The sequence below is a fragment of the Chlamydotis macqueenii genome, chromosome 4, assembly GCF_036417535.1.
Source record: "Chlamydotis macqueenii isolate bChlMac1 chromosome 4, bChlMac1.mat, whole genome shotgun sequence".
Lineage (NCBI taxonomy): Eukaryota > Metazoa > Chordata > Aves > Otidiformes > Otididae > Chlamydotis > Chlamydotis macqueenii.
This window is the reverse complement of record NC_141559.1, coordinates 66,311,208-66,335,834: the sequence shown is the minus strand read 5'-3', so window position 1 is coordinate 66,335,834 and position 24,627 is coordinate 66,311,208. Positions and strand designations below refer to the sequence as shown.

General features: G+C 37.1%; 1 protein-coding gene across 10 annotated transcripts in view; it reads right to left on the bottom strand.

Annotated features, from left to right (window-relative positions):
• KCNIP4 (potassium voltage-gated channel interacting protein 4) overlaps window positions 1-24,627 on the bottom strand; it is a 457,716-nt gene that overhangs the window by 7,218 nt on the left and 425,871 nt on the right. For all 10 annotated transcript variants that reach the window (XM_086746789.1, XM_086746795.1, XM_086746791.1 and 7 more), the window contains 2 exons: window positions 11,549-11,618; window positions 6,372-6,442 (listed from right to left, as the gene is read on the bottom strand). In XM_086746789.1, the coding sequence (XP_086602915.1) occupies window positions 6,372-6,442; window positions 11,549-11,618 (141 nt within the window). The remainder of the gene's footprint in view (window positions 1-6,371; window positions 6,443-11,548; window positions 11,619-24,627) is intronic.

Sequence of the window (24,627 nt, the reverse complement as noted above, 5' to 3'; positions counted from 1 at the left end):
TAAGTCATAATTTTCTGTTAGTGGCTTTATCCTCCAAAATACCTCACATAAGCTTAATACAAGAGAAAAGCAATACCCATGGTTTAATGGTCCAAAAAAAAAAGCTTAAGTGGTAGTTAGATTAACCTAAGCACAGGAGACCAATTTTGGGAGAACTATCTACTAAGGAACATTAAGTTCTTGTTAAATCTATACCTTGTTGGAAGTGGAATATATGGTTCCCAGACCTCTTAGATCAATCTGCTACAGTCAACATTTGAAACTTCAGGTATGCTAAAGTACATCTCTATACTACAATCTTTTACTGAAAACATGATAGGGAATAATATTTATTATGTGTCCGTGTACCCCCTTAATGCTTTTGTGACCTTCTATTACTGTAGAGCTATTCCACAGAAGTAAATCAGAAGACCTTTGAGATTATTTATATTTCATGTTTGGTTATAGATTTTTTGTTCCATATTTAATACGCTTTTGACAGCACAAACCTCATTTACAGTTACTGAACATCTTCCATATTGGCGAAAATATCAACCGGGATGTGTCACCACCTGTCTTCTGTATTTCTTAGCATGTTAACTTTTTTTAAACTAGGGCTTTTTTACCTAACTCTTTCCTCCACTTTTTTCTATTTGATAAGTTTGTAAACTCATAAATCTATAAAATTGTCTCTATAATAGGTTAAGCAGAACATGGCAAGGGTGTATATTTAAATATATATGTCTGTGTCATTGGCAAAGACATACAGGAAGTCTTAGAGTAATATTAAAGCAGAGACAATAAAAGCTGAAAAATTTCTTAACAGCACCAGCAAGGTTTACGCATTTCCTTAAAACAGGAACAATGGAAAAGACTGCACTGGGGTTAGACCTAAATTACAAGGGTCTGATGTACCACACAGTCAAATAAGTATACCCAATACAGTGAAGCATACACAGATATGGCATCAGTCTAGGTCTAGTAGGCACAGACAGCTCTTTTGAGAGGTTCAGTCTTCTTAACAATTCAAGTGGTGTGCTCTGGGTTTTCTTAGTCTATCATAAGTTTCTGTCTTATTGGTATATGTGCCCTTTGGGGTGAATGGATATATGAATCTTGAAAGAGTTTTGCTCAACTTGTCTTGTCTACATCTCAATGACTAATTGAAGGTCACAGGGTTAAATCTCCAAACAGCTCTTTAAAAATGTACTATTAAGTATTAAAATGTTCAAGAAATTCAGAACAGATTTGATCACCTTACAGCATTAGCAATTAACCTTTTTAATTCAGTACCATGTCTTCAAATCTTTTCTGCACTGTTTTACATTCTCGATGTTGCTTTTCCTGAAGTTCTTTGCAAAGGTCTCCAATAACTTTATTTTCTTAGAGTATTGTGTTTCAGAACTCTGAATTGATTTTTAATTTGGCACCAGGAACATTTTTGCATTTATTCTACCTAAATTATATCTATTTTTCTTTTCCTGGTTATTTGTCTTTCTTCCTCTTTGTGATGCACCACCTATATGTTAGCTGGCTTCCTGGCATCATTTATATCCCCATTTGCAAGGCTGCCCTTCTATCATTGGTTTTAAAAACCATGCATAAAAAAAAACCCTTGACTTTGTGCTGTTTTGCATGGGACTGAATGTCCTTATAAAAGTTGAGGCAACTCAAAAACCTTCCAGGTGTATAGTCTAAAGTTTGCAGGAGCGGGCCATCTCCTTCCATATTGCATCAATATGTTTGGGAATCACACATAGTTCAGGTGCACTTTGAGTGTTGTGCAGGAGTCCATCTCAGGACCAACAGAAAGGACTTATCATAAGAGGAAGTTGTGATGAGCTGAATAAGGACCAGTTAGGATGTTGTATCTTTTCTACATACTTTCTTGCAGTTGAAGAATATAGCAATAAAATCATGTAGAAATATAAAATCAGATTCAATGGACATAGGCTAAATCCACAGGGTATTTTGGGCTAGCTCCTCAAACAGAAAAATGTTCTGCATGGTGGAAGGCGATGTGTGTGTCAGGAGCAGTATAGCTCCAGTTAAGCTAGTAATCCAGTGCAGAATGCCATAGCAAAGCAATGGTGCTGAGGGTAGCAGCTAAGCTTAGAGAGCGTCCTTCTGTAGGCTTGTTACCAACAACTCAGTGGTGCATGAATCAGGGACACTATTTAGCACGGAGCATGAACCCAGGTGCCCATTACAGTATCAGAGTAGCCAGATGTGTTTTCCTTCCTGGTTTAGATATCTGATTTCTGGGGAGAGAGGAATTCCACCTTTAAAGCCTATTTATTTTTGAAGAAAGATTCACAGTACTGCTTGGACACTTACATCCCCTAAGGATGCCAGCACTGAGAGGATGTCCACTGAGAGGGACAGTGAGCACCTAATGAGGAGAGGTGCATCTGACCTAAGGTCACAAAGGAGCCTAAAACTCTGGAGGAGGTCAGGACTGAGACAGAACTGTAGGTCAGCTCTCTCTTCAGTCTGTGACAGCAAAGTTAGAAGCAAAGAAGTCTGTGCTTTGGTACTTGCCTTTACTCCTTCCCACAGCTTCCTATTTCTAATTTGCTAGATTCCTGCTGAGCTTGCTAATACTTGCGAAGACCTCCATTAAATGCCGAACTCTCCTGTGCCTAACTTTGATTCTGCAAGAAAGGGGAATATCTCACTGAAGGGTTGCAAAATGGAGCATCACTGCACCTGTATTGGAGCCTCTGTGTGCTCAGTCTCACAACTTGCTCACATTTCAGTTCTGCGCTACAGCTGTACAGAGCCTCAGGTTGTGATCTGGGATTAACCTGTATTTGTTTTTCTTTCCAGTGGTGATTAACTATGTCTTAGCAAGGATATTGATGACTTTCTGATTGCGTTATCCCTCAGTAAATCTTTGGGGATAGCTAGTTCATTAATTAATTAACAAGCTCAATAGTGTGCTGTCTCAAATCCATAGGAAAGCTTAAAATTATTCCACCTGATCATGTGTTTGTTCCTTTATGTCTTGTTCAAGGCCAGAAGAAGTAGATGGGTAGGCACCTAACTCCACCTTTGGTTTTAGCCCTTAGGATTTTGAAAAAGAATGAAGTCATGAATGTTAGTCGCAGAAGTAGTGGCGCCCTGGCATGTGTAAAACAAAGATTACCAAGGAGGAACTGCTGTTAAGAGGAAATATATGTCTTTGTAGCTACTTTACATCAGCTGGTATTAAAACACTCATGAGATGACCAGTGTCCTGAGAAAAGTTAACTCATTTCCTACATGACATGAACAAGGCTTTCTGTGTTGAACACCGAGAATCTTACTTGGATACATTCATTAAAATGCTACCCTCATATTATTGCCTTGGAGACAATGACTGTTTATCACTGTTATTATTATTGAAATACCAAAGTGGCATTTGATCTTACGATCTATACTTTCCTATGGAATAGAGTTAACATGCTTGTTAATTTATTAATTAATGAAAAATTCTCAGGTAATAATTGAGGAATAAAGCAATCAGAAAATCACCAACAACTTTGCTAAGAATTATTAATCGTTTTTTTTTTGAGAAACAAATAGAAGATTGTTTCTTATTAAAAATCACAAAAATCTTTAAACATCTCCATTGCATTTAGGCACAGCTTTGTACTTAAAGGCACTGAGAATTAGTGGGATTACTGAGTGATATTCCTCTCAACAAGATCACATTTACAATAGCCTTAATCTGCATCTACAACAAACTAGGGATACTGATTTGGATATTCACATGTGGCTGCAATGTGCTTTACCTTTGACTGTATTTCTGAAGTTAATTAGCCTAAATTTTCCTGACTCTGTAAATAGCCTTGAGGTGCGGATCTTCATTCTGGTTCGGTTACAATATTAATGCAGCAAGTGGAAACCTTGCCAATGGGAAAAAGAATTTCAGTTCACTAATATGCCAAAAGAGCCCTTCGATAGCTGGCTCGTTAGGTTTTCTGAAACTCTGTTTGTACCTCATGTTAAAGCAAAACTAGTTGGCATAACTAATGAAATAAGTTAATCTCACAATTGATAGAATCACGGGATAAGCAGAGATAGGTTCAAGCAGCTAGTTTCATGAGTTTGTTTTTTATGCAGCAGTTGGAGACCCTGACTCTTATCAGAGTAGACAGATTTAGAGATGACAAAACTCTAAGGACATAGCAATCTCACCAAGCAATCTTGTCCAATGAAGACGTGCATTTAAGTTGTGCTAAAGTCTAATACTTCATTGTTGATTGTTGAAAATTTGAGGAAAAACAAGCAAAAATCTAGAACAAATTCTGTCTTTCTTCTTCCCCACAATTCCAGATGCCACTGCTTCATTAGAAAAAGGAGAATGCAACACAAAAAATATTATTCTTACCTACATTCTTTCAGTGCCATTTCAGATCTTTTTTACACAGAAGAATGCTGAAGAGTGTTTTTCATTACAGGTCATTATATTAAATTTTATTTACTCCTACACTTTGATATAAAAAGTAAATTGAGATGAATTATTATTTATTCTCCAAATTTTTAAATCACTCCCTTTTTCTCTACCTTTTGTGCTGTTTGTTGATGTGTTTTCTGGATTTTTATTTCCTAATGGAAATCAGAAAACCAGAGTACAAATTGGTATAGAAAGAATATGGCACAGCTGCACTTAGGATAAAAAGGAGCAGGAGAAAAATGACATGATTGTGTTTTTCACATTTCACAATATCTCCTTTCACATTTTGCAGCTACTTTCACATGATTAGAAAAAAAAACATAAACATTTTTAACATAAGCAGGATGCTTTCAGAATGGCTATCATATAGTTTGTAAGTACAATGTTACTACATGGTACAAGGATGCAGAAGCAGGAGTTTTGACAGCAGTAGAGTTATGCTGGATTCACAATTAGCACAAATAATATCAAAGTCTGGATCATTCTGTCTGTTGATATTGAACAAAAGTAAGCTGGGAATGTCTGTCTTGGCAAAGAAAAAAAAACACTGCTTCTTTTATTTACCTGATTTATTTTATTCCAAATCCTTTTTTGTACACAGACCTGCACTTTGAGATATTCAAATCCCTTTAAAAGGGCTTCATATCTGCAGCACTTCTTAGGGATTTCTGTCTGAGACACAAATGTCAACAAACTGTCCGGGAAAGATACAAAAGCTTATTTTGTTCTCATTATTCTTAATGATAACAGCAGAAATATTTCTCAAATACTGATGCTAAAAAACGTTTTCTCTCATTGGCTCTCCTGTTGCTGATTTGACCAGAAGGATTCCTTGTATAATTAGCCTGTATACAGAAGGTATGAATAAAATCTCCATTTCTGCTTCTAGTTTTACATAAAGCCCACTGATTTCAGCTGCCTGGAAAAAGGTAGTTGAGGTTCATGTTTTTTGAAATAAATGCAAATAATCTCCTACAAAATCATCCGGTTGTAGTCTCAGTTGAGATATAGATTTCTGATTGCAGTGCGCCTGCTTGGCGAGGCTTCTCCTTCCATTATCACATGAATAATAAAGCAATGAAAGTGCTTTCAGAAAAAGTTCTGTCAGACCCCACAATCATTCATTCAAGTAAATCATAAAAACATACATAGGACATTTAAACAAATGTAAAGTGGGTGTATTCATCACAATCCAATCTCAAGTCGTAAGGATAAAATTCATCCATTATAAACAAAAAACCCAAAGCACAGAATGACAAAGCTAACATATCCTTTTGCAAATGAACTGAGATATATATATTTTTTTAAAATTAATAGCGTAAATAGTGGCACCTTTGCAGTATTTTGTACACCCTGTTTTCATCTGAACTATTGCAGTCAGTTGCCCTTTTTACCATATTATTGTGTTGATGATATCAGCCTTTGCAGGTGATGACATCGGCCTTGGCAGGGAAAGGCAGAATTTTGAAAATGCATTGGGCAGTTATATGGAGGAAGAATGCATTTTAAACTCTTGTGCTTTTAAATACATTTGCTTTAAAGCCTTTTTTTGTAGAGCCTTCTCCTGGAAACTAATGGAGTGGTGAGCAATCCTATTTTGGCTGAGTCATCCCCATAACATTAGTTGTAGTTCAGAGTCCTCACCTTGCAGAGGCAGGGAGAAAGATAAGGATTATTTTATGTAACTTGCGTATAAATTGTGTTACCTTATAAATGAACAGATTTATAAAAATATTACATAGCAGCACAGACTGAGTTACCATTTTGGGATATAGAATTATAAAATAATAATAATTTCTTTTGTTAATACATTGAAAAAACTTGAAACTTGATTCACATAAGCTAAATTTTTCATAATGTGAGCCATATAATAAAATCCATCAAAGTGGACTTAATTACAAGGAATGGCAAAATATTCAATTGCAGAGAAAGAAGTAACAGCATCACTTACCTCAAAACTTACAGATCCATTGTGATCAGTGTCAAATGCATTAAACAGAAAATGTGCGTAAGTTGTGGAATCTACAATTTAAAACAGTAAAAATAATTCATAGTAAGCACATCTTATTTCATTTAATTTAATTCCATGAAGAAGATTTGATAACAAGATATATTTTGATACTATAATTTGGGAGCAAGACTACATTTTCAATTCAGTTTAAACTTCTTTTTTGGCAGGGGAGGAGGGATAAATTGTAAGTGCAATTATGTTGGCAGCTACACAGAAAATATGACATTCTGGGTTAGAATATTTTTATTAATTTTCATTCCCATTTCTACTAATCACTGATATCTGAATGAATAGCAAAGAATCATGTTATTGTACTCTGAAACAACCTGTGTTAATGGAAATGCTACTTCATCAGTTAAATGATCGTGATAGGGGATCTATCTTATATGTTTAAAAAAAGAAAAAAAAAAAATTGTTCATTTGTTCACTTTAAATGAAGGAAGTGGACACTACTATCCATGCATCTGGTATATTGTTTTTGCTCTGAAGACGGGCCTGTTACCCAGGTTGAAGCTGAGCTTGTCAGGAAGCTGCTGCTGCTCTCAGGGCATACTCCCACCCACAGGTGAGATAAAATCCTGCCCAGAGAAGCAGGTTCTTAAAGCTGGTTTGCTGCTTAATTCCCTTCAACACCATATGAGGGCTAGGTGCTTAAAACCCGTGGAAAAAAACTGACTGTGACTAACTGAAGCGGTAAATAAGACTCTGAAAGATGACCTTCGACCACTGTTGCCTTCACTAATTATTTTCAAACCTACTGACCAGTGCGTATTCACTCACTTTAGAAACACAAGACAGCGTGAATATAAATCTGTCAAGCCTCCAAGTTTTTGTAAAGATCCATCTTTCCATTTCCATTGAATGCTTTCTGAGACGCACAACCTGCTCCAGGAGTAATATATTGTGAAGAGAGGAACTTCTCCAGAGACTGCCCTCTTGATGTGAGGTACAAGCTGCTGGGGTTATGGGAAGTCAGCTTTCCTCAGTGTCTTTTCCCTCCCTCAAAACCATGCAAATTAGTGTAAGCTGAGGTATGGTTTACTTTTAATACTCATTGCTTTGCTTTTTCTACTTCATGTATTTACATTAATTTTAGGTCAATTAACATTAACCTCACAAACTTTTCATAAAGGGAGAAGTGTTATAAAATCCGTGTCCCCCTTGCAGGACAAACTTGCATGGAAATAATGGAAGAACCTCATCAGTGCTGGCATGCCTTCTTCTGGTTTCTTGGCACTAAACCATTTTATCTTTCATATAAATCCTGAAAACCTTTATTTGTCACAACCCAAAATATCGTTTTGAATCAAACTGAGTGATAGTCTTGGGTCACTCACCTGAAATGCCACCTGGAGCCCAAGGAACCAAGTATACCAAATTCAAAACTTTGTACTTCACAGATTCAGACCTGATATTAGTAAGTGAAGTCTCTAGTCTTACTTCGCTATGTTAATTTCATATGATGTGAAATAATTGTAACAAGAAAAAACTGCAACCTTTAAGCCCTGTGTCTGTTAATGCATTTTGAGAGAATCAAAAGAAAACCCCACTATGGAGACATTCATTTATCTATGTATCCAGTCATCAGCGTAATTGCTTAAGCATGGCCTAGCAGATAAATTCCCACTTTAACTGAAAAATGTAAATTTGTTTACTTCAGTTTATATTTGGGGTTTTACTAGTCATATTTTCTATAATCTACTGAGACTTCTGTTGTGCAATAGAATATACTATGCAAACTACTTTCAGGGAAAAAAACATATTATAGAGGTATAATTAATATAAACTGAATTTTAAATAGCTTCCAATTCTCTTGGCATTCATTTCTTAAAAACATGTGCAGTGTTCCTAATTATTTTCAGTGGATTTACAGAAAATACAAAGGTTAACACAGAGGTTTTTTTATTGTTTGTTGCTATACATGATATAGTATATATTTAGTTGAAGAATCTTTTCTTTCATCTGAAAAAAAAGAATTCAGAGGTCTTTTTCAGAGTTGGTTGTTCAGGCAATTCTGGTCTGAAATTTTGCCTTCAAAAACACGGCAGGATGAGGTATACTAATCTTTTAATTAGAGCTACTTAATGTGATTCCCCTCTGCCCCTCCCTCCCTAAATCTTGAACATTGATCATGTTTCAAAAGCTTAACTTTTTAAATAAAATATGCTTTCTGTTGAGGGATCTGATATCATAACTAGTAGGCTAAATTGATATTTTGATGGGTTGAGACAGGAACAGATATTAAATCAGAATTCCTTTGAAATACACCATTAAAGCATTTTAAACATCAGAGACAAAAAATGGTAGTCATACATCCGAGAGTATGCCTTATCAAACTATGAACATAATCTGTTCAGTTCATTACTGCAAAAGAGTGTAATAATTATTCAGTGTCTACGACCTGCCCGGCTGAAGAACAAATCCTAAGTTATATTTCAGGCGATCCATTGCATGAACGCATGAGATCTCTGAAATAGATTTATTAAGAAAGCTAAAAATGCTATTACTATTACACAACATCTGTTACTGATGAGTGAATTATCTGGATTCAATACTTTTCTACCCTGCTAAAAATCTAACTTTTTATTGTATTTTACTAAAGTTAAATGAAGCAAGAAAAGTGTAACTCCCCTGTTGCAGATGAGTAATTGCACTGTTGAAACTGCAGCGAAGAGTGTAACTGTGTGCCCTAGTAACACAGTATTGCCATTGCTACTAAGAAGCCACAAGTTTTATTGGGAGCTTGCCCCAGGATGGAGGCTCATCTTGCAGCTTTGTTTGCCATCGTTTAGCTGTGACAGCAATCTCCCAGATTGACCAAGTTCCTACAGCTCATTGTTTTTACTTTTGTGGTGCAACTATATCTTCATACGGGGAGCAGAAACAGGCAGTTATTCTATCTAGAAGTAGGTATTTACAACTCTAACATAATGGTGCATTGGAGAGAAGAACTTTTTGCCTTGTACAGGAGCAAAGGCCTTGAGCAGCAGGTAGATAGGATGCAGCACAGAGGACAGCAGGTGTGGGATGACAGGGGATGGGGTGCAGGCTGGCACTGGAGACTCCACAGCTATAAACAACTTATCTGTAGTCAGTTAAAGAAATGCAGGTGTGGAGCTGGACAAAACTCATTTTAGGGGTAGCACCTTTCCTATAAGGACAGGCTGAGAGAGTTGGTGCTATTCAGCCTGGAGAAGAGAAGGCTCCAGGGAGACCTTGTAGCAGTTTTCCAGTACCTAAAGGGGGCTTATAGGAAAGATGGGGAGAAGCTCTTTAGCAGGGCCTGTTGTGACAGGACAAGGGGTAATGGTTTTAAAATAGAAGGAGGTAGATTCAGACTAGACATAAGGAAAAAAAAAATTACAATGAGGGTGGTGGACCACTGGAACAGGTTGCCCAGAGAGATGGTGGATGCCCCATCCCTGGAAACATTCCAGGCCAGGCTGGACGGGGCTCTGAGCAACCTGATCTGGTTGGAGATATCCCTGCTCCTTGCAGGGGCATTGGACTAGATGACCTTTAAAGATCCCTTCCAACCCTAACCAATCTATGATTCTATAAAGAGAACAAAGAAATAGTATCTAACACATGTAAAAGCCACCATCTATAATAGATTTGAGTGTAATGTGGAGACAATGAAGATAAAGCAAAACGTTAGCAAACATGTAGAAATTACCCCAGGCGAATCCTAGAGTAAGGAAGAAGAAAGCACCGACATGAGCACTGTATGGCTCCTTGGTAAGGACTCCAGATGCTGCAGTGCCCACCTCCTCCCCCAAATGATGCCACTGCCCTAAAGGCCCAGAGGAGCAGCAGAAGGGTGAACATTAGCACCAGGAAAAGGGTAGAAACTAAGAACCAGGTAAATATCAATTTTAACTACATTAATATGCTTTCCTTTCTGTAACAATTAGGTCTGGACTAATAAAGATTAGGCTTTTAAGGTTACATTTATTCTCACAATAGATTTCAGCTTTACTTTTAGAAAAGATGTGCTTTCTCTTTGCCCATAAACAATTTTGAGTGTAACAATAGCAAATATCATAATTTTTTAAATTATTATTTTAAGTACAGTAAAAGTGTAGTAAATCACAGGCAGAGAATTATTTTCACTAGCCAGGGTAACTAAAAAATATAATATCTGAAACTGTAATTGTTAGTCTGGTTTAAAAGCTTAGATACAGAAATAAGCAGTAGGCTGGTCAACTCTTTAGCCTTTTGTTCTTCCCTATTGAGTGTGCCTACTTATTAAGGACTTCAGTGATGGCAATCCACAGTGAATGATGCTCTTTACCTTCTAGGTCTTTATTCTAAATAAAACTAATTGGGAGACATTTTGTTCCTACCAATTAAGTGTGGGTTTTGTTTGTTTGGTTTTTTTTTTATACGAGTGAAAAGAAAGAGCTATGAACAGTCCCAGGGCAACATGGAAATCTCAAGAGCTGTGGGAGAAGATGAAGAGGCAGGATTGAAGAGCTGTAGGAAAGTATGAAGAAGAAGGATTGAATGGTAAAAGTAAGAAGAAGAAAAGAGAGGAAAACAATTCAAATTAAAAGGAAATCCAAGGTTCAAGACAAAATTTGTTATACATTTTTGTGTTACCTTCATTGCACTAAAAGATAGTGAAGATAAAGAAATTAATGAAACCCATGGAAATTAATTAATTGAAATTAATGTTATCAAAAAAGCTCGCATTTAAGTAGAGAAGCCCCACAGAAGTCAAGGGGGTTCTGCCATCGATATAAGAGGGTACCTGTAGTGCCTCGTACAGTTTTCATTCCTACTGTGAAAGGTTTTGTAGAATAACAGAATGGGGAAGACTGTGTAGCAAGTTCAAAAGAAATAACATACTCAGAGAAACCTGGTTTTCAAAGTACTCAAACATAGGTAGTAACATCATAACAGATTAACTTCTTGTAGATATCATTGCATTTTGTTCAGAAATATATACTTTAAAATGTGTCCAGCCACCAAGGATGTCCAGCCACCCCATGAGTTCAGATAGAGCTTGAGACAACTTTGTGAATTTGAACAACAGGCTCTTTTGTCAGACTTACGAACTAACAAACGTAACTCTCTGTTCACTGAAGTACTAATTACGTCTGCAAAGTACTCACCTCCTTGTGGAAAGAATTGAGAGTAAATCTCTTTGAAGGTTTCTTCATTGACAACACCACTGGGGCATTCCTGAAAAAAAGTGAAAGACAAGAAATGAGTACCATCCAATCTGATCCAATCAAATCATGTGTTCATGAGACCATATAGAACATATATGTGACTCTGAGAGTTCAGTGTGTCTGATTTTGCACTTTCAACCAAATATTAATGCATTAAATCGTTATCACTTTGAAGTTCTCTTCCTAAAGAGTTCCCACAGAACAAAAATTTCTTCTGTGCCATATATCTCATCTTCAGTTGACATGCGTGAGCAGCAAGCACTCTGCCACAGTGCATGGAGCTGTCAGTGTTGCTGTGGGCCATGGGTGGTTGCTTCAGCAGTTGCAAGCAGCATTTGCGGGGTATGGAAACCAAGCAGGAATGTAAACTGCATTTGCAGTTAGGTATCACTGATAGAACATGCAGTCATATTCTACCGAAAGAGTTATATTCAATGAATTCAAAAGAACCCTGCCCCAGAAGATCTTATTTAAACCTTGCAGATCCTTCTGCCTCTTTACATCTTTTTCAGAAACTGAAATATATAAGAAAGAATAAGCAGAAAGTGTCAGAGCAGAGTGATTACAAAGAAAATGAAAGGAAGTGAAGGAGAAGAAAAAAGAGGATTAGAGTGGTGACTTTACAAAAATGACTTACGTAAAGAGGTAGGAAAAGCAGAAGGAATACTGTATTGTTTACTAAATCACACATAAAGACCAGACAGCCACCTTCTAGTCCTGAATTTGCCAGACTGAGCAGATTACTTTAGGCAATGCAATTAATTCCTTTTTGCCTTAATTCCTTCTTTAACACAGAGGGTGAAAAAAGCCTGGCGAGCTCTTTAAAAGCAAAGTATTTCTAGAAACAAAGGTAAGTAAGAAAAGGCAAATTAAGTGTTGGTGTTCATACATTTATTTTTGTCTATTGCTATGCTATTTGGATTGATGGCTCAAGCTTATGTTCTCCTAGCCCAAAACTGGGGAAAGGAAATACCTTTAAATGAAGGTAAAGAAGAGTGTAACATTTTTTACTAGTGTAATAACAGCTTTTCCTGTGAAAGCAAATGATATTTCTATTAGATCAAATATGGAACACTGAGATATACATAGTTCTGTCAGCTTCCTCTAAGAAACAAATAGTGTAATCTTGCTAATTGAGAGATGAATGCACTGCCTGAAAAATGCATGTCAGATCGATATATCTAGGATTATTTTGATTTATGTCAGTTATCCTCCACCAAAATCAGCTCTTCACCAAAACTAAGCACATGCAAATACGTAGTAAGAAACAATTTGGTTTGATCAGAACAGAGAGACAAACAGTGACCATGGAGATAGAAGCACAAAATCATTTGTTCCTGGTCACAGAGGCTGTCACCAATGAAGGCAGAATTAGAGCAGAGGTTTCTGTAAGTCCAGATCTGTACTGACTGGTAGGCCACACTGCCTTTCAAACTAAAGCCTCTGGGGAATGGGAGGAACACTGAAACAAATCTAGCATCTCTACCTTTCATCAGTGCATTGGGTTTGTGTACCAGTAGCGGGGCTACAGTGGTGGCTTCTGTAAGGAGCTGCTAGAAGTTTCCCCTTTGTCCGGTGGGGCTGGCTGGGAGAATGTGCTGCTGGCCAGGGCCGAGCTCACTGGCGACAGTGCTAACACCTCTGTGATAATGTATGTAAGGAGAAAATAAAACAGAAGTGTGGATGGAGGGGGAGGTGTGGGCCTTGCAGGCCAGTTTCTCCCAGGTTGAGTCTGTTTTGCCCATAACAGTAACTTGAATGATGTCTCCCTGTCCTTACCTCGAACCTTGAGCCTTTTGTTATATATCTCTATCCCATTCCCTCAGAGAGTGGGGAGGGTAAGTGAGTGACTGCATAGGGCTTAATCCTGAGCAGGGCTAAGCTACAACAGACTGTTAAGGAGCAATCCATTAACTGAGGCATCATCTCACTGCCTGTCATGTATTTGCATGTGAGGGCATTCTAAAACATCTCTGCTTTGCTCGCTTCTCAAAAAGACTGTAGTCAGATGGTCTAGTGTCTCTGTGGTTCCAAGCAGGTTCACTACGCTCCTTGTCTTTTTATGTGAAGCCTTCTGGAGTTCTGTAAGTGCATGCAAAAGAGCAGTATTTTCACTTGTATTTTAAAGAAAACAAATAAAACATTGGTGAAGTGTTCAGATACTCTTTGATATAACATTATATTCAATGTAGAAAATGTAACAAAGGTATTTCATAAGTTCCTCTTCCAAGCATACATTGGTATGTACTCTACATCATTCCTAGACCTGCCCAAGGAAGCATAACACAGCCTTGTTCCTGAGATAGGTGGAAGTGTAAAAGGATAGTGCAATATTTTAGAATTTAGAAAAAGAAGCCATGGCTTCTTTCTGTTCTGCATGTAATTTATTTTCAGACAAAAAGCTAGGCATATTTTGAGTGAACTAAAAGGAAAACCTCTAGATTTGAATTTGTACAACTCAGATTTCGCAATTAAAAAAAAAATCTGAGAAACTTAATAAATAATGAATGATAAAATGTGCATTTAAGTTCATCTAACTCTATGGCTTATGAATATGTAAGGTGATTTTTTTACCTTTTCCTTGGATGAGAAAGACACTCAAAATATGCTCATTTTGCAAAGAGTGCTCTCCCCTTTTTTACAGAAAACGCCAGCAACTCCAACTGTGTCAGTCCTTAGTCTGAAGCTGTGAAGAATAAGACTCCCATTTCCTGACCGCATTTAAGTGTTGTGATGTTAGAGGAGAATTAAAGGTACTCTGGAAAACTTTATCTGAAATATTATTTGCTAGTTCCAAATAAGTTAGCAGCTTGTTTTTCTAGAAATACATGCTCTACATACCTCATTTAAAGGCAGTAGTTTTTTCCATCACTTAATGAATTCCAGTTTCACCATACTGTTTGAAAGAAACATTGCTTGAAAGGCAACCTACTTTCACAGAATTGAAATGAACTCTTGAGTTTATCTAGGCTTACCCTCCATATTTTCCTCTGCTCTCTACCACAGCATGGCCAGTAATGCCTTACCTTTTCCATACTTGGAGGTCTGTAGTAATGGTATCTTAAGGACATTCATTAAAAATCTGTGATGCTGGCCGATTACTCTTATCAGAAATATCAGTTCAGACCTTTCTTTAACTTGGATCTTTCATCTGAGGCTCTACAAGATAGTGAACACTCCTGTTCTTAAATAACTTCAGTCCAAATATATATGTAGCCAACACCATTTACCTCTAAGACTGCTCTTTTCTTGACTCATAAATCTGACTTTATTGTTTTTATCAGGAAATTTCTCTAGTTCAGTGAAAGAGATTTAATATTGTAATTGTTAAGTATGCCCCATGGTTTTACGTCAAGTTACTGCTGACTTCTTCTATGCTACCAACTACAATTAAAAAAATCTTTCTAACCTTTCATTAAACTCTTTTAAAAGAGAGGAAAATAATTAAATAGTTTGAAAGAAAAATGTGAGGCTTATTTAAACCATTTTCTATATTCCTTTTTCCTCCAGCTCTATATAATCTATTTTGTAACAGTAAATTTCTGTTTGATAGTCTTTTAAAATTGCATTAATGATGTATTGTATTTTCCTTTTGGAGAATAAAAAGGAGGAAAAGTTAATCTTGAACTGTTTTCCCCGAATCTAGTGCTCCCTCCTTTAAAGAGAAAATAATATAAACCAACAGAAAGAAGAGACAGAGAATAATAAATATGATTCTGCCTTTTTAATATCTCTCTTGCTTGCAGTTTTACTGCTGGGAAATTACACTTCCAGCACATGGTCTTATGAATCACTCCAAAACCTGTAAATTATTTACAAGCTTCATGCTGTCTAAGCTGCCTTTTCTTCAGTATTTCTAAGAACACTGCAATGGGTGGATTCTTCTTTACTTATCTAATCAACACCCTTTTTAGACAAAAAGCAAACCCAAGAAGACACAAAAAAAGGACAAATAGTGAAATGTAGGAAAGAGAATGAAGGAGAAACAAACTCAAAGCTCAGACTTTTGTCTGCATAACAAATTTCATATGATGGATAAAGCTGTATTAGGAGCTTTGGCAATTTAAAATATATCTTAATTACAGGCTTTTGTATGACAGGTTCTCCATCCCATGCTTTATCTGCTCCCAGTTTTCATTCTGCTTCATTTTAGATATATGTTCATGTCCATTGACTTAATTATCTCTGACTGATATTCTCTCTTTTTGCATGTACTTCTATTCTGACTGAAATTTAAAATTTTCCATAAACACAAAAATGTAATGGAAGAACAAGTGTGTAATTTTGAAGTAGCATGCATGTACTTTAAAGCTAATTCTACCAACAATCCCACAACCTAAACCCATAGTGGCTTTTCATAGCCCAGTCCAGTTCCTAATTTTTCATTTGAGTATAATAGGGCCTTGATCAAAACAGCACGAGAATTTAACAGATTACCTTGGCTTAATAACATAATCCAGGTCAAACTGATAATGAATTCTGGGCCAACAGGCACATCACGAAGCTCAACAAGAGTTCTACGTCTGGAAGAAATCATATCTTGCCCCAGTACCAGCTGTGAAGTGACTGGCAGAATGGCAGCACTGCCAAAAAGTATGTGGGGTTACAGTGGATGTCAAGCTGAGTATGAGCCAACAAAGAATTCTTACTGCAAATAAGATAAACCATCAGCTGGCAGGCTGAGGGAGTTATTGTCTCTCTCTACTCATAATAGTCTTGGGGCCCTCCCAGGGGTGTGGAGGAACTGAAGAGAGTTCAGCAGAAGGCCATGAAGACTGGCAGGGATGAGAGCACATGGTTAACCAGGAGAGATTGAGAGAGCTGGGCTTCTTTAGTCTAGACCATCACTAAGGGATGAGCTCATACCAGCCCACCTGCACTAACAGAGATAAAAGGACCAAACTCTTAGTAGGGACAGACAATTTTACAAAGTTCAGTGGCCACAGTCCGAGGATTGTGAGCTCACATTAGAAACCAGGAAAAGGTTTTTCACTCTTCTTGGTACCCTGAAGTGTGGTGATACTTAAGATGGCCCTTAATTGCAGTGAAAATTTGTGCTGCTGAATAGCCTTGGAAAGTTGTCCGTGTATGTGGCAGAGCTTTTCTAAAGGATGAGATGAGAGGTTTTGATGAGTGGACCTTGATAGTCTTGCCATTATAAACACGAATATACTGACCAGGACAGAAGGGTGTGGGTTAGACACTTGAGACAATAGGTTCTGAAACTTGTGTTTTTTTCAGTTCTTAATGCTTTTAAGGTTTATGAATATTAACTTTTAATTTTATGCACTCCCTACTTTCAAAGCTGCATACTTAAGATTGATTTAAATCTGCTATATCTAATGTTTGTCCTGATGTATGTGATTGAAACATAGGCCTTCTTATTGCTTTCATGTTTGCAGAAAACTGAGCCAAATTATAATTATGCAATTCACATGGGTTGCAATACCAAATTAATCTCTCCCACTAAGTAATACAATTAGTGTTTTTGGACTAAACATTTAGTTTTATTCAGAAAAAAACCCACGTGTTTGGTGTTTAATCAGTGCACATTGATATGTATTTAGCCTATATTGGCCTCCCATGGCAAGACATCAGTGGCTAGTAGTAAGATTACTCAGCAAAATGATCAGCAAACCGTTAATCAATGTTTTATCAGATAGAAGAGTTTTTTTAGTGTGGCTACAATAATGTATTATATCAGCAAAGTTTATATTTGAAATGTACAGTGTTTTTTTTCTAGGTGTATAGAAAATTTAACCACAAGGTGATCTGAAAATTCATTCGCTGAAGTATTTAAGCACTATATAAATTATCTGGAACAAGCCTAGTGATACTCAGTTCACAAATTACTCCTATCTTAATCCTTCTCCAAAGTAAAACTTGTCAAAAGTAGCACACACAAGAAACTAAGGTACAAACAGTCACTCCAAGGCTGGAAAAGGTAAGGGCTTTGGTGAAACATGTCTAACATGATCTCACTATGCCTTGGAAGAAGAAGAAACACCAGAAAAAGCTCACTCTGAAAGGGCCCCTTTGTACCCTGAAACAGAAGCTGACACGTTGATATCAGCATGACATCCACCTTGAAGCCTTTTGCTGGAACAGCATTGATCAGGCGTTGTACTGGAGCAGCTGAGACAAGTAGATATTTGTCATGCAGGTATTTGTCATACAGATACGACACTAGATCCAAAACCAATTAGACTTACAAATCTTACCAACTACCAATTTCAAAACCTAAATCTAGATCTCTGACCCTCAATAGCCTCTATATGTTTTGCCAATGCACTTCAGATAACAGTGTTTTGCTTCCCGGTGTTGCTGTTCAGGTAATGGCTCTGTAGCCATGGGCTGATTGCAACCAGGAGAGCAAGCAGTTACAAAAGCAGAAGGGTGAGGGTGAAAGGATCAGAGACAAACAGAAAAAGTTCTCTCAAACAAGCAGTGTCACATTAAAAAAACAGTTTGAGTTCATTGAAATGATGAATATGATTCTAAGTGCTGGTATGATTAAGCAGCTAGGTCATTTAAAATGCCTATATCTCATGTTTAGATGGGATAACTGGCTGAGCAGGGATGAAGTTAAAGTTGCAAAATAAAAAAAAAACAAAACAACTGGAGGTGACATAAAAGCCAAAGAGCAACAATGGCATGGCAAAAGTAATTTCAATGTCAGTGTTTCTGAGGCATTTAATTTTCCTTCCTACAGCTGCAAATCCACAACAGCTTGTTTCAAATGTCTCCTCTGAGTGCCTGCTGTTTAACATAATATCCCAGTTTGCCTCCAACACAGGGTAGCCCAAGCTCTTTTCCCAGATTTGCCAATCCACTGGGCTCCACCGGAGCTGTTCGGTTCTGCAGAAGGACAGATCTTGTTCCCAGTCACTTCTGTGCTCATTTCCCTTCACTCCACAGGGAGAGCTCTTCCCAGAGCCTCTTCCCAGTTCCTCTGGCTGCGACCTTACTCCTGCCTGTCTCTTTTCTCTTTACCCTTGCAATAGGGCACCAAGCCCTGTTTCACGTAGTCTATTTCCTACTTCTTGGAAGAACGTATCTACCAACTTCCCTCTGAATCTCCACATCTCAGAATCTTTTCCAGATCCTAATCTTTTATTCCCTTTCAGAAGTTCCTTCACAGATAACCTTTAATCAGGCTATCACCAAATTTTACCCAATTTGTCAGACATAATAGTCCAATATCAAACCGAGCAGACATTAGATAGATGCAAATTTCCAGTCACATAGATTCAGTATCCCAGCTCACTTTTAAGAACTAGCACATTCTGTGAAAAGCTTGAAATAATATCTTTCCTAATATTCTTCTGCATTCTCCTTTGTGTTCAGATCTTGCCTTGTGCTGTTTCTGTAGCATAAGCCAGAGAAAGGATGCAGAGAGAAAACTCTTCCCAGGGAAAAAAAGTAGGTGCAATTCAGGATTGCCAGCATGAGGCAGCATAAGGCATATCATGTTAAACTGATATGGTAAATTCTCATGGCAAACAGGAAAACCTGGTGCTCTCTCAGCATCTACAGCGCTTGTGGGCCGTGAGAAGGCAATGATCTTAATTTGGCAAGCAGAAGCAATATTGAAAAATTACCTCTTTGGATGTTAAGGAAAACTATTCAAAGATGATTTAAGTAATTATGTATACTATTGATGAAAATAAATTTTATTTTGACTAGGTGTTTTATATAATTGCAAGTAATTAATGGTAGCGGATAATGTCCTGATATGGACCTGCACATGCAAAATGTTAGTTAGGAGAAGTTTATACACTAGATTTGCCTAAAAATCTCATAGACTGCAGACACAGGAAGAAGAGAATTCAATAGCTGCTGCATCTTATTATTCTCCTAAGGCCAATGCAGGAACTGGCTTTGTAGTGTTTTCCTATGCCTTCAGGCTTTGAAATTTAGCCAATATCCAGATGACACGGTATAAAATGATTTAGTCGTGTCTGCAGACCACTGAATGTACTTCAGGCAGAGCAGAAAACAAAACCACAAGCTAATACACTTCTAGACTAACTTGTTTATATTTTATTTATACTTAATAAAACTGTTTATATTTTATAAGGATGCTGCTCCTGGCTGTATGCTGGATTTTGTTAGGCTATGTGGTAAGAGCTTGTCTGCACACCCACAGAGGTGCACAAAGAGACAATGGCAGGTTGGGGAGCCCAGCTAATGCCCTGCCCTGGCTGCTCCCAGGACATCCCAGGAGCCATCAGCCTGTCAAAGGACCAGCTCCACAAGCCCAGAGGAGCACAGAGGAACAAAGGCAAGCAGGAACTCAAATTAAGGGTTAATATATAGGTATAAAATATAGGTATATATGTGATCTATATGTGTGCTCTGTGTGCGTGTGCCTACTGGGAATACAGCTTGAGCCTCGCTGCTGGATGCTCTCATGCTATTGAATGTGACCCGATGTTTTCCCCTAAGAAACGTAATTATTTCATTTATTTTATTTAATACATTTGTATAATTCAGTACATTAATTCATCAGTATTGTATGGATTTTACTTGGGAATACTTTTAGCATTAAAGATGTATTTACCAAATACCAATAAGGGCTAAGTTCAAGTTTTGACCAACCTTAGAGCTACATGTTAAGAATAAATAAGTTTGTAATTTATTGTAAGTTAAACAAACAAAAAAATTTGTAATTTTGTAACTTGTTTCTCTGTAGTAAATATAAATCTATTTGTCCTTGATATGTTCATCAGGAATATATTTCATTGCCTATTTATTTTGAAGTGAGAGCTAGTGTCATTAACTTTCTGTCCTGAAAGTACTTGTAGAATATGGGATTCACTTTTGATTATACTGGGTTTTTTTTCAGTAAAAAGGCAGAACACATCTCAGAAGTGATCTTTTTGTAAAGGGGCTGGGTGGCATTTCTGGAGTTCAGATCACATTATTGACCAACATAGGTGAAACACCAAGAGTAGGGAAAAAACCTGCAGCAGCTAATAAAAGTGAAAATATTTTAGCAGGACTTCAAAGCACATGACACAAACAAAATGAGGTTTCTGGAGGAAAGAAGGTTTTTATGCCGTTAAAGGAAAAGCAAATGCAGTCTGAAAAATATCTCAAAAGATATGCTTAAAAGAGGTGCCATGCCATAACCTGTAAAGCAGCATCAAAAAAACTAATTCAGAGAAACTCTCTCTCTTGAAACATTTGAAATGTGGCTGAAAAAAAAGCACTGGAAATTAAGACTGGGAAAACTAACCTGGGAATAGTTAGATAGTTCAAAAGATCTTTTTCTTTTTTCATTAATACAAATTTTTAAAAATCTCAGACACACAGTTATGCTCCTTTTCTTTTTTTCTTTTCCTTTGCTCTAAATACTTCTAGAAGAAGAAATAATAGAAGAAGATGTGGGGAGAAGAAAGCAGCTATTTTCCTGCCACAGTTAGATCCCTCAAGAGGGCAACGAATTCACAGAGACTGAACTATAAGTAAAGTATTGTCCATTAGGTGTTGGTAAAATTTCAACAGGTTGTTTCACCTATGAACTAAAAGAAAAAAAAAACAAAAAAAACCCATGCCTTTGTAATCTATTATAGACAGTCAGTTCTCTGAGGAGCTTCTTTGAACTGATGTCTTCTGGACTGCTGTATCGTCAGTATTTTGGCTCCTACTTTTTTTTTTAACATCTCTTTTTGAAGCTGGATGAATGACTGAAACATTTAATTTTCTTTGTATAAATTTATCATTCAACACCTCAACACATCAAATGGGAGCTTTGAGGAAGTTTTTAGGAAATCAGTGCATGTATGAAATAATTGCAATGGCTACAGAAGAGATACCTACTTTGGCTCTTTTGATCAGACAATTATATTATTCCCCCACCTCTTTGTTCCTCTTGAGCTTTGCTGTCTGTCTAATATAAAAGCCAGTTTGTCAAAGGACTGGAAACATGATTGGCAGGACAGTGTATCAAAGCACTCACAAAGGATGACAATTGCTTTTATTCTATATTTACACCTATCATTTTGGGGTCTGGCCAGGCCCATGATAAATGGAACAAGTCCAGACTTTACCTGCCTTTCTTCTGAAAAGCTGTTGAAGGAGCTGCTTTTAATTACCAAGAAATGTCCAGAGATGGGAAGCTGAGCAGAGACAGAATGGGTAAAAGAAAGTCTTGAACACACGTGTGCTGGATGCCTGGTCCTCAGTAGTGGCAACCAGACAGGCTCAAAAGAAAAGTGTTTGTTCTGGGGATGATCTGTGCAGATGAAACAAAGTGAGGCTTTGTAACATCATAACATCTCAGATTAAAGACATAAAACACACTCAGTGAGTAAGTGTAATTTCTTTCTTTCTGCAAGACAGGGGAGCCCCCTCCAGTTTTACAACTTTTTATATTGGCTTAGTAGCTGAGTTGCCAGCTACTCTAGCCAAAAAACAGAGCTGCCTTCTTCTTCATGCCACTTACAGAATATCGGTTAATTTTCTCAGAGAGAGAAGATAATCCCTCAGACAACTCAGAAACATGAATTTTCTACTCTGGTCAATTTTCATATTCCCTTAAATAATTGAAATATTTGCTAACTTTCCTAACATTTTAAAATTATATTCTGTATTTATTTTAATTAATGAATTATTAATATTGTACTGATAAACAAAGAACTTTCAAACTATTGTGGATCTGGTTATATCAGACAAACCAGAAATGGACTAAATCAGGGATTTTTTTTTTCCCCTGTTTGAGCATAATTCATGCTCCATAATTATGCTATATCTATTTAAAGTAGAACACATACAAAGTATAGGACAAAGTGTGCTTAAAACACAATTATAGCCGAAAGAATTTAATATCATTTTTTCTCTAAAAAAGGTTCCTGGAGTAAAATGAAGATTAATTAGTACATTAGTGAAGCCTTTCCTGCTTTGTAGGAGAGTTGAGTCCCAGTACATTAATATGTGTAAGATACTTGAAGATACTCAGAAAGTAGGAATTTTAAAAGTTCAAAATACAAAGTGGTGTGGGTTTTTTAAAATTTTTATTTATTACACTGCTTGAAATTACTCTTATGAAAAATTTAATTATTCTTTTCATCTGTGGGATATTTTCCCCACTATGTACAACAATATACATTATATATATGAATGAGTATGTTTATAATGACCTACTTCTAGCTTGATGGATTTTCACTCATTTTCTCTAATGAATAACCTGTGTTCAATTCAATTACATTGAAAACTACTGGTGTTTTAAATTTCAATTATCACTTCTACTTTTTATGTTACCAGGAACGGGATAGCTATTAATTTAATCTTCTGTCTATTGAAATTGAATTAGTTCTTGGGGGTGTGTTTGGGGGGGAGGGTGTTCTGATTTGATTTCACGTCTTGGTTTTCTCAGGAGTGGGCTATAAAAAAAAAGCTTTCACAGCACCTTCTTTTTATTGAAACAGTTCTTGGTTTACATCTATAAAAATAACTTCTGTCCAATCATACAGAAAGATGCTGTAACCAAACAATGATGAATGAAGAAATATGTTGACCAAAGTTATATCTCAGACCAGACTTATTTGATTACTTCAAGAGGGCCAAAATTTCTGCCTAAAACACCTTGCTATTGTTTTCAGTTGTTGCAGAATTAAGCCTTATATTTTAGAACATAAAATAACATACTCCAGTCTTGTATACTTGAATACACTCGTAAGCCTTGAGAGCTAGTAATGGAGGTGAAGAAATATTTTCTCAGTTCTTTGTACAAGCTGTATGGGAGGAAAGATGTACAGAGCAATACAAAAGGAAAGTGTGTTTTGTGAAATGATTAGGGATGGTTATCTTGGATAGTCTTTTGTCTCTCTCTGAAGCCTTCCTATGAATTTGCTTATTTATTGTTACTACAGGTGTAAAGCATAAGCAGTTTTTGAAGGAGGACCTAGAACACAGGAGGCATCCCTAAATGAAGTACACTAATTACGGTGTCTAAAGGGACATCCTTCCTTTCGATCTTTCCTCCCTGATCTAAAGTACAGCAGAATTACTTCAGCTAAAGTCTCACAGGGGCAACACCTCAGGTCGTTGCACTATCATTTTTTGTCACAGAAACTGTAGACTCATTTGATAGCTCAGTGGCAACAGTATACCTTTCTAGGAACATTACGAACATTAGTGGATTTGATAGCATCAATCTCCATTGACATCCTTTGGTGAAATACATGTAAAAACTCTTTTCAAGCCTTGTCTCATCAGGTAAAACACAAAACTTCTTGCTTCTGTTTAGCCACCTGTAGAAGAGTTACGAAACTGCTTCCCAATGGCACAGCAAAGATGTAGAAGACTTTGAGCCTCCCACTCGACGATATTCTAATGAACAAAAGCCTCTTCTCACCCCCGCTACTTGTTGTGGCACTTTCAGAGGAAAACAAGCTGCAATAAAGGAACTGGCTCACATCCAGCATGCACAGCTTCGCACAGTAAATAACAATCAACACTTTGGCTGCTTCCACTCTGCAGCAGGCAAGGTGCCAGCAATGCTTTTAATCAGCACTGCTCTATGTTTAGCAATGCCCACTAACTAGTACAATTTTTAGTTTCTTATTATTAGCACTGGCAGTAAAACAACAGTAAACAACATGACTAAAGATTTGAACTCAAAAGCTCAGCCCAAAGCCTAACACACCAAAATTTATGGATGAATCCCCGGCATCTGAAAGGTGCTTACTGTTTCTGCTCTTGCTTGTCACTACAGGAGGGCATTTTACAATCCTGCCTTCACAAATAGGTGGGAGCTATAATTAAACTAGATGTAGCAGAACCCATGCTTCAGATACTGAGCCGTGCAGTTTGCTGTAAACACTTTGGCAACGACAAGGTACTCAGGCTCTTGGGTGAAGCCGTATTTAGGCAAGCACTGCTTCTGTGACTTGCCTTTCACACGTTCCCATGTGAGTGCTTTTGATCACATCCCTTCAAATTGACTGGAACCTTAGGTGAGAGCAGGAGAATACCTCCTTGCTGGCAAGTGCTGGTCGCTCAGGTGCGATACC